The sequence below is a fragment of the Cetorhinus maximus genome, chromosome 16, assembly GCF_964194155.1.
Source record: "Cetorhinus maximus chromosome 16, sCetMax3.hap1.1, whole genome shotgun sequence".
NCBI classification, from domain to species: Eukaryota; Metazoa; Chordata; class Chondrichthyes; order Lamniformes; family Cetorhinidae; genus Cetorhinus; species Cetorhinus maximus.
Genome location: NC_135894.1, coordinates 18,577,679 through 18,591,348, shown reverse-complemented (window position 1 = coordinate 18,591,348; position 13,670 = coordinate 18,577,679). Strand labels below are relative to the sequence as shown.

Here is a 13,670-nt window from a genome sequence, read left to right as displayed (position 1 = left end):
CGCCCCCTCCACCCCCCTCGCCCACTCCACCCCCCTCGCCCACTCCGCCCCCCTCGCCCACTCCGCCCCCCTCGCCCACTCCACCCCCCTCGCCCACTCCACCCCCCTCGCCCACTCCACCCCCCTCGCCCACTCCACCCCCTCGCCCACTCCACCCCCTCGCCCACTCCACCCCCCTCGCCCACTGCACCCCCCTCGCCCACTGCACCCCCCCTGCACCCCCCTCGCCCACTGCACCCCCCTCGCCCACTGCACCCCCCTCGCCCACTGCACCCCCCTCGCCCACTGCACCCCCCTCGCCCACTGCACCCCCCTCGCCCACTGCACCCCCCTCGCCCACTGCACCCCCCTCGCCCACTCCACCCCCCTCGCCCACTCCACCCCCCTCGCCCACTCCACCCCCCTCACCCCCTCCACCCCACTCCCCCTCCCGTCCCCTCACTCCCTCACCCCCTCCCGTCCCCTCACCCCCCCCCGCCCCCCCCCACTCCCTCACCCCCCCCCGCCCCCCCCTCACTCCCTCACCCCACCCGCCCCCCCCCTCACTCGCTCACCCCCACCCGACCCCCTCACTCCCTCACCCCCACCCGCCCCCTCACTCCCTCACCCCCACCCGCTACCCCCCCAACCCACCCGCCCTCAATCCCCCTCACCCGCCCTCAAGCCCCCTCACCCCTATACCCCCTCACCCCCTCCACTCCCCTCACCCCCTCCACCCAACCCCCCCTCCCCAACGCTCCAACCCCTCCCTCACCCTCACCCCAGTCCCCTCACTCACCCCATCACTCAACCCCCCCACCACCCTCAACCTCACTCACTCCCTCACTCAACCCCCCCACCACCCTCGCCCCCCACCATCCTCACCCAACCACCCGCCCCCTGCCCCCCTCACCTCCCTTCACTGCCACCCCAACCCCCCTTTCACCCCCAACCCAACCCCCCCTTCACCCCCACCCCAAACCCACCCCAACCCCCCCTTCACACCCACCCCAACCCTCCCTTCACACCCACCCCAACCTTCCCTTCACCCCCACCCCAAACCCACCCCAACCAACCCCACCCCACTACATCGCCGCCCCCGACCCCCCTTCACCCCCACTCCAACCCCCCCTTCACCCCAAACCCCCCCTTCACCCCAAACCGCCCTTCACCCCCAACCCAAACTCCCCTTCACCACCACCCCCCCTTTACCCCCACCCCAACCCCCCCTTCACCCTCACTCCAACCCCCCCTTCACCCCCACTCCAACTCCCCCTTCACCCCCACCCCGACCCCCCCTTCACCCCCACCCGGACCCCCCCTTCACCCCCACCCCCCCTTCACCCCCACCCCAACCCCCCCTTCACCCCCACCCGGACCCCCCCTTCACCCCCACCCCAACCCCCCCTTCACCCCCACTCCAACCCCCCCTTCACCCCCACCCCAACCCCCCCTTCACCCCCACCCCGACCCCCCCTTCACCCCCACCCGACCCCCCCTTCACCCCCACCCGGACCCCCCCTTCACCCCCACCCCAACCCCCCTTCACCCCCACCCCAACCCCCCCTTCACCCCCACCCCAACCCCCCCTTCACCCCCACCCCGACCCCCCATTCACCCCGCCCCGACCCCCCATTCACCCCGCCCCGACCCCCCATTCACCCCGCCCCGACCCCCCCTTCACCCCGCCCCGACCCCCCCTTCACCCCCGACCCCTCCTTCACCCCGCCCCGACCCCACCTTCACCCCCGCCCCCTCCTTCACCCCGCCCCGACCCCACCTTCACCCCCGAACCCCCCTTCCACGCCCACCCACGACCCGCCTCAGACTGTCCCGATCCCCGCACCCCCCCCCCCCCCCCCCGGCACACACCTCCTCTCCGCGGGAGCACTCCCTTCTCCGCGGGCACACTCCCTTCTCCGCCGGCACACCCCCCTCTCCGCGGGCACACCCCCTCTCCGCGAGCACCCCCTCTCCGCGAGCACCCCCTCTCCACGGACACACCCCCTCCGCGGGCACCCCCCCCTCCGCGGGCTCACCCCACCCTCTCCACGGGCACACCCCCCCTCTCCTCCGGCACACCCCGTCTCTCCGCGAGCACACCCCCCCTCTCCTCGCCTACCCCAGGGCCAAGCGCACCTCTCCCCCTACTTTCTTCCATCCACACCCACCTCCAATCCCCAGGTTCCCCTCTCTGCGCCCCCCCCCCCCCTCCTCACCCACTCCCTGTCGCAGGGGCCTCACGGTCTTAGACAGGCCCTGGTTTCTATGTCTCTGATCCTGTTTAGCAGAGGGAAACATTTCTCCACCTACCTGACCCTGAGCAGCCTTGAGAGATTGGGACTGGTGATCAACAGCTTGATCAAAGAAAATTTTAAGGAGGATCTTAAAACGTGAGGAGGGGGTGGGGAGGATCAGGGAGGAAATTCCAGAGCTTGGTGTCTTGGCAACTAAAGGCACATCTACCTATGGTGGAGCTATTAAAATCAGGAATGCTCATGGAGTCAGAATTAGGTGAGTTTAGATATCTAGGAGGGTTGTGGTGATTACAGAGATAGGGTCAAGGAGGCATTGGAAAAGGTTGTTAGAATCAAGGTGTTGGGGGAACCAGGAGCCCCTGTAGTTCAGTTAGCAATGATTTCTTTGTGGAGCGGAAGAGAGAATAATAGCTCTTAGAATAAAATGATTAATGAATTTTCCTGAGGGATGCTTGCTCACGTTTTGGAGGATAGTTGGTTCATATCAGATGCCAGAACAAGTTGGTTTATTGACTTTTCATCCCCACCAGACAGGTACAACACTGTACCCAGGTCGGGTTGTGTCGTGTTGGTACAGCAAATGCTTTATCTGCAAGCTGGTAGCTTGAGAGGACGGTTGCTGCAAATACACTCCTGCTGTCCTTATGGGGACCTGCTTTGTTAGCTGATTGTAATACTTGATGAACGGATTGAATATAAACCTAATAGATTTGGCATGTATGCCACACTTGCTGTGTCGCATTTCACAAAGTGTAAGAAAACTTTAACCTTTGAACAGAAAACAATAGGGCCAGGATGCCTGCTCTTTTTATTCATTCTTGGGATGTGAACGTAGCTGGTAAGGCCAGCATTCGGTCCCCATTCCTAATTCCCCTTGAAGAGATGCGGGCTTTCTTGAACCGCTGCAGTCCGTGTGATGGAGGTATACCCTTAGTGTTGTTCGGGAGTTCCAGGATTTTGACCCAGCAACAATGAGTCAGGATGATGCGTGATTTGGAGGGGATTTTCCAGGAGATGATGTTCTCATGTGTCTGCTGCGCTTGTTCTAGGTAATAGGGGTTGCAGATTCCGAAGTTATTGGCAAGGAAGCTTTCGCAAGTTGCTGCAGTGTATCTTGTAGATGGTTCACACTGCTGCAACTGCACCAGTGGTAAAGGGAGTGAATATGTAAGGTGGTTGATGTGGTGTTGATCAAACGGATTGCCTTGTCCTGGATGGTGTTGAGCTTCCGGAGCGTTGTTGGAGCTGTGCTCATCCAGGCAAGTGAAGGGTATTCCATTGCACTCTTGACTTGTGCCTTGTTAGATGGTGGACAGGCTTTGGAGAATCGGGTGGTGAGTCACCCACTGCAGAATTCCGAGCGCCTTTTGTAGCCATGGTATTTATGTAGCTGGTTGAGTTCACTGTCTGGTCAATAGGTACCCATCCTCTGCATGGACTCACCCACAGTTTACTTACTAGCTCTCTTGCCTTTTAATTGTGAACTTTATGAACTCCGTGCTTAGTTAGGAACAATTTTTTTGCGCTCAGTAGCTTTAAAGGATGCTGACCTACTATACTTTGTGGTATGATGTTCCTAATCCTATAAAATAGAGCACCTTTGATTTACTGTGAACAGGATCACAGGACATGTGCAAGTGAAAGATGGTTTGTGAACTTGTACAGGTGTTGTAATTCCAGAAACAAAAGTCTTGAGAAAAATGTTGCCTTCTGTGTTACATCTGACTTGGAGCCAGACTGAGGAGCACTTTACAATTTATTAAGTTCCCTGATTAAACAGCTCTTCAAAGTTGTGTGTACTTAACAGCAATTAACTTTTGTGGCCATAAAGCAGAATAATGCTCCTGTTTTTGTGGGCAGAATAATGCTCCTGTTCTCATAAAATAACATTTGAAAATACTTTTAATAGACACAGGGGCCAGAATGTCTCGACCCTTAATGATTTTACAAGTTACAGCTTTTTTTAAAAAGAACATTGTTTGGGTGTGTGGTTTTAAGAAAATGTAAAATCTCTTATCTAGTGTTTAAACAACAGTAACAGACTTTATGACCTTGCATGTGTTCGGTTCTGGACAGCACAGTGCTCCTCAGGAAGGATATGTTGACTTTGGAGGGGGTACAGTGCATCAGAATGAGACTGGGACAAAAAGAGTTGAAATATGAGGACAGATTGCATTGACCAGGCATGTATTCCCTCGAGTATTGAAGTTTAAATAGTGAACCAGTTGAGGAGTTGAAGTTGATTAAAGGAGTTGATGGGGCAGATAGAAACTATTTCCTCAGACAGGGTGTCCAGAACAAAGGGACATCGTCTAAAATTAGATTTGGTGGTTCGGGGGTGATTTCAGGAAGCACTTCTTCACACAACGGGTAGTGGAAACTTTCCCCAAAAAGTTGTTGAGGCTGGGGGTCAATTGAAAACTTCAAAACTGAGATTGATAGATATTAACAAATATATATAAATTGATAGATATCTGTTCGGCAATGTTATTAGGGGTGATGGAACCAACTAGGGTCAATAGAGTTAATGTACAGGTCAGTCGTGAGGTAATTGAATGACAATGGGCTCGAGAGACTGAATGGACTTTACTCTTGCTCTTCTTTTCCTAAGTGGACAGAGTTTCACGTTTCCAAAAGAAACTACATTGGGCATTTGATATAGTTTTTTTAAAAGTATTTTGCTTGACATACTGTGAACATGCCATGGGAGGTCTCATTTTACTGCCAGAGCAACTTGTTGAGTGAGATGATTAATACTGGTTGCCGCCTTTTCTCTTACAGACTATGAGAAGACACAGAAATGAAGTAACAGTGGAATTAAGAAAGGTAAAAGATTCTGCTTTTTCTGCAGCGTTTGCTGCACGTTGTTTCTCTTTTATTCACGAGATGTGGGAGTCACTGACAAGGCCAGCATTTAGAGCCCATCCCTAAACTGAGTGGCTTGCTGGGCCATTTCAGAAGGCAGTTAAGAGTTACACATTGCTGTAGGCCTAGAGTCACATACAGGTCAGACTGGGTAAGGATGACAAATTTCCTTTCCTATAAGCAGTTAGTAAGCTAGATGGGTTTTTACAGCAATCTATAGTTTTATAGTCACCATAATGATACTGGCAAAAAAAAACCCTGATTGTTTTTTTAAGTAACTGCATTTATTTTCCCAAACTGCCATGGTTGAATTTGATTTCTCAATCCCAGATTATTAACCCAGGTCCCTGGATTGCTAGTCTAGTAACGTAACTACTTTGCTGCCGTACCTTCTACTTGTGTCCTGAATATTTTTAGTGTGTAACCAGTTAATGTAAATCATGTCAATGAACCTGTGGGGTGTCGTGTATTTGATGTGTTTCTAATCATGTATGGACAACTGGAACTTGTTTTGAATGTTGTGATACAGAAGTACATTCAGTAAAAAATAGTCTCACCTTTAATTCCCTTACATTTCACCACCACCCTGCCACTCCCACTCTATGCCTTGTGCAATTGGTAACCAGTAGAAAAGCTGTGCTCTAGACACCATCAAGTGCTGTTGCTGTTTTGGATCGTGTGTCCTCTTGCTGTACTTTGTTTCAGATTTAGTGCTGCATCTAATGGCAGAGCCAGTGGGAGGCAGTATGCTGTTGGGGTGGGAGGGATGGTTACCTTGGGAACAGAGTTTAAATAAAAGAAAAATACTGCGGATGCTGGAAATCTGAAACGAATACAGAAAATGCTGGAAAACTCAGCAGATCTAGTGGCATCTGTGGAGAGAAAAACAGAGTTAACGTTTCGAGTCCGTATGACTTCTTCAGAGCTTAAAAAGTAAAAATGTGGTGAAATTTATACTGTTTAAGGGGGGTAGAGCAGGTGAAACTGGATAGAGGGCCAGTTGAGGACAAAGGAGAGATTGACAAAGATGTCATGAACAAAAGGACAAAGGGGGTGTTAATGGTAGTGATAAGGGCTAAAGGAGGTGCTGATTGCAGTATTAAGGTAAGAAAGCAATGTGTTAATAGCAGGACAAGGGCAAATATTTTGAAAAGAACAACATGAACAAGTGACAGATGGCCCTTGTGGAGGTGGGGTGGGGGTAGGGGATGGTAGTGGGAAAAAAGATCGAAACTAGGATAAAAGGTGAACAATGAATAAATTAATAAAAATAAAGTGGATAAAAAATAAAAATGAATATTGAGTAAAGGGATTTTAAAAAGGGGGTGAAGATAGAGGAGAGAGCTCATGGCCTGAAGTTGTTGATCTCAATGTTAAGTCCGTAAAGTGCCAAATCGGAAGATGAAGTTCTGTTCCTCCAGTTTGCGTTGAGCTTCACTGGAACATTGCAGCAGGCCAAGGACGGACATGTGGGCATGAGAGCAGGGTGGAGTGTTGAAATGGCAAGTGACAGGGAGGTCTGGGTCATGCTTGCAGACAGACCGAAGGTGTTTCGCAAAGCGGTCACCCCGTCTGCATTTGGTCTCTCCAATGTAGAGGAGACCGCATTGGGAGCAACGAATGCAGTAGGCTAAATTGAAAGAATTGCAAGTGAAGCGCTGCTTCACCTGAAAGGTGTGTTTGGGCCCTTGGACGGTGAGGAGGGAGGAGGTAAAGTGGCAGGTGTTGCACCTTCTGCGATTGCATGGCAAGGTGCCGTGGATGAGGTGTTGGGGATGATGAGGAGTGGACCAGGGTGTCCCAGAGAGAACGATCCCTATGGAATGCCGATGGCGGGGGGGGGTGAGGGGAAGATGTGTTTGGTCGTGGCATCATGTTGGAGTTGGCGGAAATGGAGGAGGATGATCCTTTGAATGCGGAGGCTGGTGGGGTGAAAAGTGAGGACAAGGGGGACCCTATCATGTTTCTGGGAGGGCGGGGAAGGTGTGAGGGCAGAGGCGTGGGAGATGGGTCAGACACGGTTGAGGGCCCTGTCGACCATAGTGGGTGGGAAACCTCGATTAAGGAAGAAGGAAGACATGTCAGAAGCACTGTTTTGGAAGGTAGCATCATCGGAACAGATACGATGGAGGCAGAGGAACTGAGAGAATGGGATGGAGTCCTTGCTGGAAGCGGGGTGTGAGGAGCTGTCCTTTTGTTCGACATCTTTGTCAATCTCTCCTTTGCACCCACCTATCGCTGGCCTTCTATCCAGCTCCACCTGCTCCATCCTCCTTAAACAGTATAAATTTCAACACATTTTTACTTCTCTTTAGCTCTGAAGAAGAGCCATACGGACTCGGAACATTAACTCTGTTTTTCTCTCCACAGATGCAGAGTTTAAATGCCTGCTACAGAATCACACTGCACAGAGGGAAGCTATTTGGCCCATTGTGCCCGTGCTCGCTCTTTGAAAGAGCTACTCAATTAATCCTGTTCCTATCCTTTTCCCCATAGCCCTGCAAATGTTTCCCCTTCGTGTATTTATCCAATACCCTTTTGAAAGTTACTATTAAATCTGCTTTCAGACAGTTCATTCCAGATCATAACTAGCTACTGAGAAGATAATTCTCCTTATCTCCCCTCTGACTCTTTTGCCAATTGCCTTAAAACTGTGTTCACTGGTTACCTACCCTCCATGGATGGAGCCAGTTTGTTCCTGTTTGTCAGAAGTCCTTCATAATTTTGAACATCTGCATTAAATCTCTCCTTAACATTTGACAAATAATTGCTCAATATTTTGGGACGACACTCTAGGTTTATTCTGTAGATATGAGTGTGTCACTAACTGAGAAACAATTGAACTGCATGTGTAGGATGTTTCTGTTGTGAACGCAGCAGAGGGAAATGGAGAGTTGTTTGGCTGGTCATGTGCTCCATATGGTGAACTGAACCATCTTCCAGTGTCTGAAAATAGGGCACTTACCAGCAAACATAACTTTGGGTATCAAGGTTAATGGAGTAGTGATATCTTTTGAGTTAGGGCCCTGGATTAAAGCATGATGGTCACACATCAATTTATTAAATGTGATGAAAATGAGGTGAAAACCTTTCATCTTGTAAGAGAAATATGTGACTTACGTTATTTTGGGTTCATGAATTGGAAGAAGCCCACCTTAAATTTCTTTAATTGCACACATCGTGTTAGAAGCTCTCATAAAATGTTCTTTTGAGTTAGGGAAGCAGCATAACACAATGATCTTTGGTGATATGTTTGCTTGCAGCAGTAAGCACCTGAAAGTGTCAGAAATGCTTGAGCTTTTACTGTCAATAGAAAACACATTGATCAGTGATGCGTTTAAAGCTTCAGGTTTTGCCTCTCAAGCACCAAACAGGCCATACCTAACATAATTGCATGAACCTTTGGTGGTCCATAGGTGATTTCTTTTCTTTTACCCAGTTTGTAATAGGTGGTTATCATTGCACCATTGAGTTGCCGTCAAAAACCAATTGGCAGTTTGCAGTAAGATAAAAGCAAAAAACTGCGGATGCTGGAAATCCAAAACAAAAATAAAAATACCTGGAAAAACTCAGCAGGTCTGGCAGCATCTGCGGAGAGGAACACAGTTAAAATACGAGTCCGTATTTTCTATTTTTACTTAGTTCTGTTGAAGAGTCATACGGACTCGAAACGTTAACTGTGTTCCCCTCCGCAGATGCTGCCAGACCTGCTGAGTTTTTCCAGGTATTTTTATTTTTTTATGGCAGTTTGCAGTTACTGGACAGATGTGCAGCATTTTGTCTGTATGCAAGCTGTCATGCATTGTCAAATGTAAATTGTTAATAATTAAGATTTGGCTTTCTATTTGTAATGAATAACTTTGTTTGAACAGCCTCCAGGCATGCAGTCATGCTATTGCTGTACATTTAAGATGTAGTTCTTGCATGTGAACACGTTGTGCTTGACTCATTATTGGAGATGCAAAAGTGAATGTGCAGTGATTGTCCTTCAGTGAAACCTGTCTCACTGATGAAACCATATTTATGACTAGGAGGTGAGTAAACAGGATGAGCATTTAGATCGTTTGCTGAAACAAATGTTTAGGTATCTGTCACTTAATTGAAAAGGGGCAATTGAAGTTTGTTAGCTATTTTAATAAATTGTCAGATAGATCTTTGAATTTAGTGGACAGACAATATTTCTGGGTTATGAGGTTAGCTGAGAGATACTGAACCTCATCACTTTGCTGTTTCAGTTATAAATTCTGGAAATGGTGTCAGTTTACAGATTTTATTTCTCACTTTTGCAAGAAAGCTACATAATATATTTATATAGAGATATATGATGCATATGCCTGCTTTTTGACTTTCTCTACAATGCTTTGCTCTGTTTCTTTGATATTTGCTTCTATTTAAATTGTGCACGTTACAGTAATGTTGTTCCACTGACAAGAAAGTCAAGTAAAAGTCATCCTACTTGTTAGTTTCCCAGGGTCTTGGTGACCTATCTGCTCAAGTTGTTCCGTCACCCTATTCTGATCCAAGTTACTCATGCAATCCAAATTACTCGCCTTGATCCCGGCTCAGTAGTCACATTCTCACCTCAGTCATTAGCTCTTTGGTTGAAATTACACACTGGAGCATTGAGCATATGATCTAGGCTGATACTCCAGTGCTCCATTTTCAGAGGTGCTATCTTTCGGGTAAGGTGTTAAACCAAGGCTCCACCTGCACTCTTAGAACGTCCTGAAAGATGGTCTGGCATTATTTCGAAGAACAGGGGAGTTCCTTTGGTGTGCAGGCCAGTATACATCCCTTAACCAACCCCTAAAGCAAATTGCCTGGCTATTATCTTGTAAGTGGGAGCTTGCTGTGGGCAAATTGGCTACTGCGTTTTCTACATGACACCAGTGACTGCACTTCAAAAGTACTTAATTAGCCTTAAAGTGCTTTGGGAGATACTGAGGTTGTGAAAAATGCTATGCAAATTGGTGTCTTTCTTCCTGATCCTTGTATGGAGTCTTTTGCTACAATTGTACATCATTTGGAATGTAACACTCCTACAAATCTTTTATACCTTTTGACAGAATTTGTACCAGAACTCCATCAGAGATCATTTTAAAACAAATGGGTTGGCACAAGACACAGCAAAAGGTGATTTATTCCTTCATGCTGCATCCTTGTGCAGAATGATGTGTTGCACATCCTTCATTGATGTTGTAGAATCGTACAGTACAGAAGGTGGCCATTTAGCCCAGTGCAAACATACTGAGTAGGTCACTCAGCCTTCGAGCCTGCTCCGCCATTCAATAAGATCATGGTGGATCTGATTGTAACCTCAACTCCACATCCCCGCCTACCCCTGATAATCTATCACCCCTTTACTTATCAAGAATCTATCTACTTCTGCCTTAAAAATATTCAAAGACTCTGCTTCCACCGTCTTTTGAGGAAGCGTTCCAAACGTTCCCAACCTTCTTAATTTCTCATCTCTGTCCTAAATAGGTGACCCCCTTATTTTTAAACAGTGGCCTCAGTACTAAATTCTCCCACAAGAGGAAACATTAGCTCCACCGCGACCCTGTCAAGACCCCTCAGGATCTTATATGTTTCAATCAAGTTGCCGCTTAATCGCCTAATCTCCAGCGGATACAAACCTGGCCTATCCAACCTTTCCTCATAAGACAATCCGCCCAATCGAGGTATTAGTTTAGTAAACCTTCTCTGAACTGCTTCCAATGCATTTACACCCTTCCTTAAATAAGGAGACCAGAACTGTATATAGTACTCCAGATGTGGTCTCACCAATGCCCTGTATAACTGAAGCGTAGCCTCCCTAATTTTGTATTCAATTCCCCTTTCAATAAATGGTAACATTCTATTAGCTTTCCTAATGACTTGCTGTACCTGCATACAAGCCTTTTGTGATTCATGCACTAGGACTCCTAGATTGCTCTGCATCTCAGAGCTCTGCAATATCTCACCATTTAGATAGTATGCTTTTTTATTTTTCCTGCCAAAATGCACTATTTCACACTTTCTCACATTATGCTCCATTTGCCAGGTCTTTGCCCACTCACTTAACCTATTTATATCCCTTTGTGGCCTCCTTGTGTCCTCTTCACATCTTACTTTCCTACCTATCTTTGTGTCATCAAATTTAGCAACCACACCTTCGGTCCCTTCATCTAAGTCATTTATATAAATTGTAAAAAGTTGAGGACCAAGCACTGATCCCTGTGCCAACCACTCGTTACATCTTACCAACCAGAAAAAGACCCATTTATGCCTACCTTCTATTTCCTGTTAGCTAGCCAATCTTGTATCCATGCCAATATGTTAGCCCGACACCATGAGCTTTTATTTTTCGCAATAACCTTTGTTGTGGCACCTTATCAGGTGCCTTCTGGAAATCTAAATATAGTACATCCACTGGTTCCCTTTTATCTATAGCATAGGCTATTTCTTCAAAGAACTCCAGTAAGTTGGTTAAACATTTCCCTTTCACAAAACCATATTGACTCTGCCTGATTACCCTGAATTTTTCCAATTCCCCGCTATAAAATCTTTAATAATAGCTTCTAACATTTTCCCTATGACAGATGTTAGGCTAACTGGCGTGTAGTTTCCTGCTTTCTGTCTCCCTTTTTTGAATAAAGGAGTTGCATTTGCTAATTTCCAATCTAATGGAACCTCCCCCAAATTTAGGGAATTTTGGAAGTTTAAAATCAACGCATCAACTATCTCAATGGCCACTTCTTTTAAGACCCTAGGATGAAATCCAGCAGGACCCAGGGACTTGACAGCCCACAGCTCCAACAATTTTCTTGGTACCACTTCCTTGGCTATTGTAATTTTCCCCGACTTCCTCCCTACCTTTCATTTCCTTATTTACAGCTTTTTCTGAGACAGTGAAGACCGATTCAAAATACCAGTTTAGTTCAACTGCCATCTCCTTATTTTCCATTATTAATTTCCCAGACTCACCTTCTATGGGACCAACGCTCACTTTAACTCTTTTTTAAATATCTATAGAAACTCTTACTATCTGTCTTTATATTTCTAGCTAGCTTTCTCTCGTACTCTAATTTTTCCTTCCTTATCAATCTTTTAACCATTCTTTGTTTTTTAAAATTTCTATCCAATCTTCTGACCTGCCACCCATCTTTGCACAATTCTTTAAGCTTGATGCTATCTTTAATTTTTTTAGTTAACCATGAATAGTGGGCCCTCCCCTTGGAATTTTTCTTTCTCGTTGGAATGTATCTATTCTGTGTACTCTGAAATGTCTGCCATTGCACTTCTATCCCTTAACCTAGTTTGCCAGTTCACTTTAGCTAGTTGTGCTTTCGTGGCCTCATAATTGTTCCTATTTAAGTTTAAAATACTAGTCTTGGACCCATTCTTCTCTCCCTCAAACTGAATGTAAAATTCAATCATATTATGATTGTTACTACCTCAGGGTGTCTTCACTATGAGGTCATTAATTAATCCTATCGCACTGCACAATACCAGGTCCAATATAGCCTGCTCTCTGGTTGGTGCCAGAACATGTTGTTTTAAGAAACTATCCCGGAAACATTCTATGAATTCCTCGTCTAGGCTACCTTTGCCTGTCTGATTTTCCCAGCCTATATGCAGATTAAAATCCCGCAGGATTATTGCTGTACCTTTCTGACCAGCTTTTATTTCTTCCTTTATACCCCGCCCCACTGTATGGTTACTGTTAGGAAGCCTGTAAACCTCTCCCACAAGTGACTTCTTGCCTTTATCATTTCTCAACTCCACCCAAACCATTTCTACATCCTGGTTTCCTGAACTTGGGTCATCCCTCTCTACTGTGCTAGTACCATGATTAATTAACAGAGTCATCTCTCCACCTTTTCCTAACTTCCTGTCTTCCCTAAATGTCATGTACCCATCAATACTCAGGTCCCAATCTATGCCATCCTGCAGCCATGTTTCTGTCATGGCTATCAGATCGTACATATTTATTTCTATTTACGTTCTCAGTTCATCTGTTTTGTTTTGAATGCTGTATGCATTCAGATACAGAGCCCTTAATTTTGTCCTTTTATTATTTTTGCAACTTCTAGCCTTCTCTGATGATTTACTCTTAGATTTGTGCTTCCTGTACTCTCTGTCCCTCCCTGTCATGATCTGTTTATCATTTTCCCACATTCATACCTTTCTCTCTTGTCTTTTCTCTTCTTTTCGATTGACCTCATCTTCCCAAATTTGATCTCGTGCCCCCACTGTTCAGTTTAAAACCATTCTGCTTCCCTAGTTATGCAGCTCGCGGAATACTGGTCTCAGTACGGTTCAGGTGTAGACCATCCCAATGGTACAGCCCCCACTTTCCCCAGTATTGTCGCCAGTGCCTCATGAACCGGAATCTACTTCTTCCACACCAGTCTTTGAGCCACGTATCCATCTCTCTAATTTTATGTACTCTATGCCAATTTGCATCTGGCTCAGGTAATAATCTAGGGATTAGGGCAGGCAACACAGCTGTCTGGACTCTTTTTGCTGCAGAGAACAGTGTCAATCCCCCTCACTATACTGTCCCCTATCGTCACAACATTTCTT

The 13,670-nt window shown here is 47.0% G+C and overlaps 1 protein-coding gene across 1 annotated transcript in view; it reads left to right on the top strand.

Moving 5' to 3' along the window:
- Positions 1-13,670, top strand: part of kpna3 (karyopherin alpha 3 (importin alpha 4)) — an 82,811-nt gene that overhangs the window by 974 nt on the left and 68,167 nt on the right. The window contains exon 2 of the mRNA XM_078559445.1: positions 5,019-5,063. Coding sequence (XP_078415571.1) covers positions 5,019-5,063 — 45 coding nt within the window. The remainder of the gene's footprint in view (positions 1-5,018; positions 5,064-13,670) is intronic.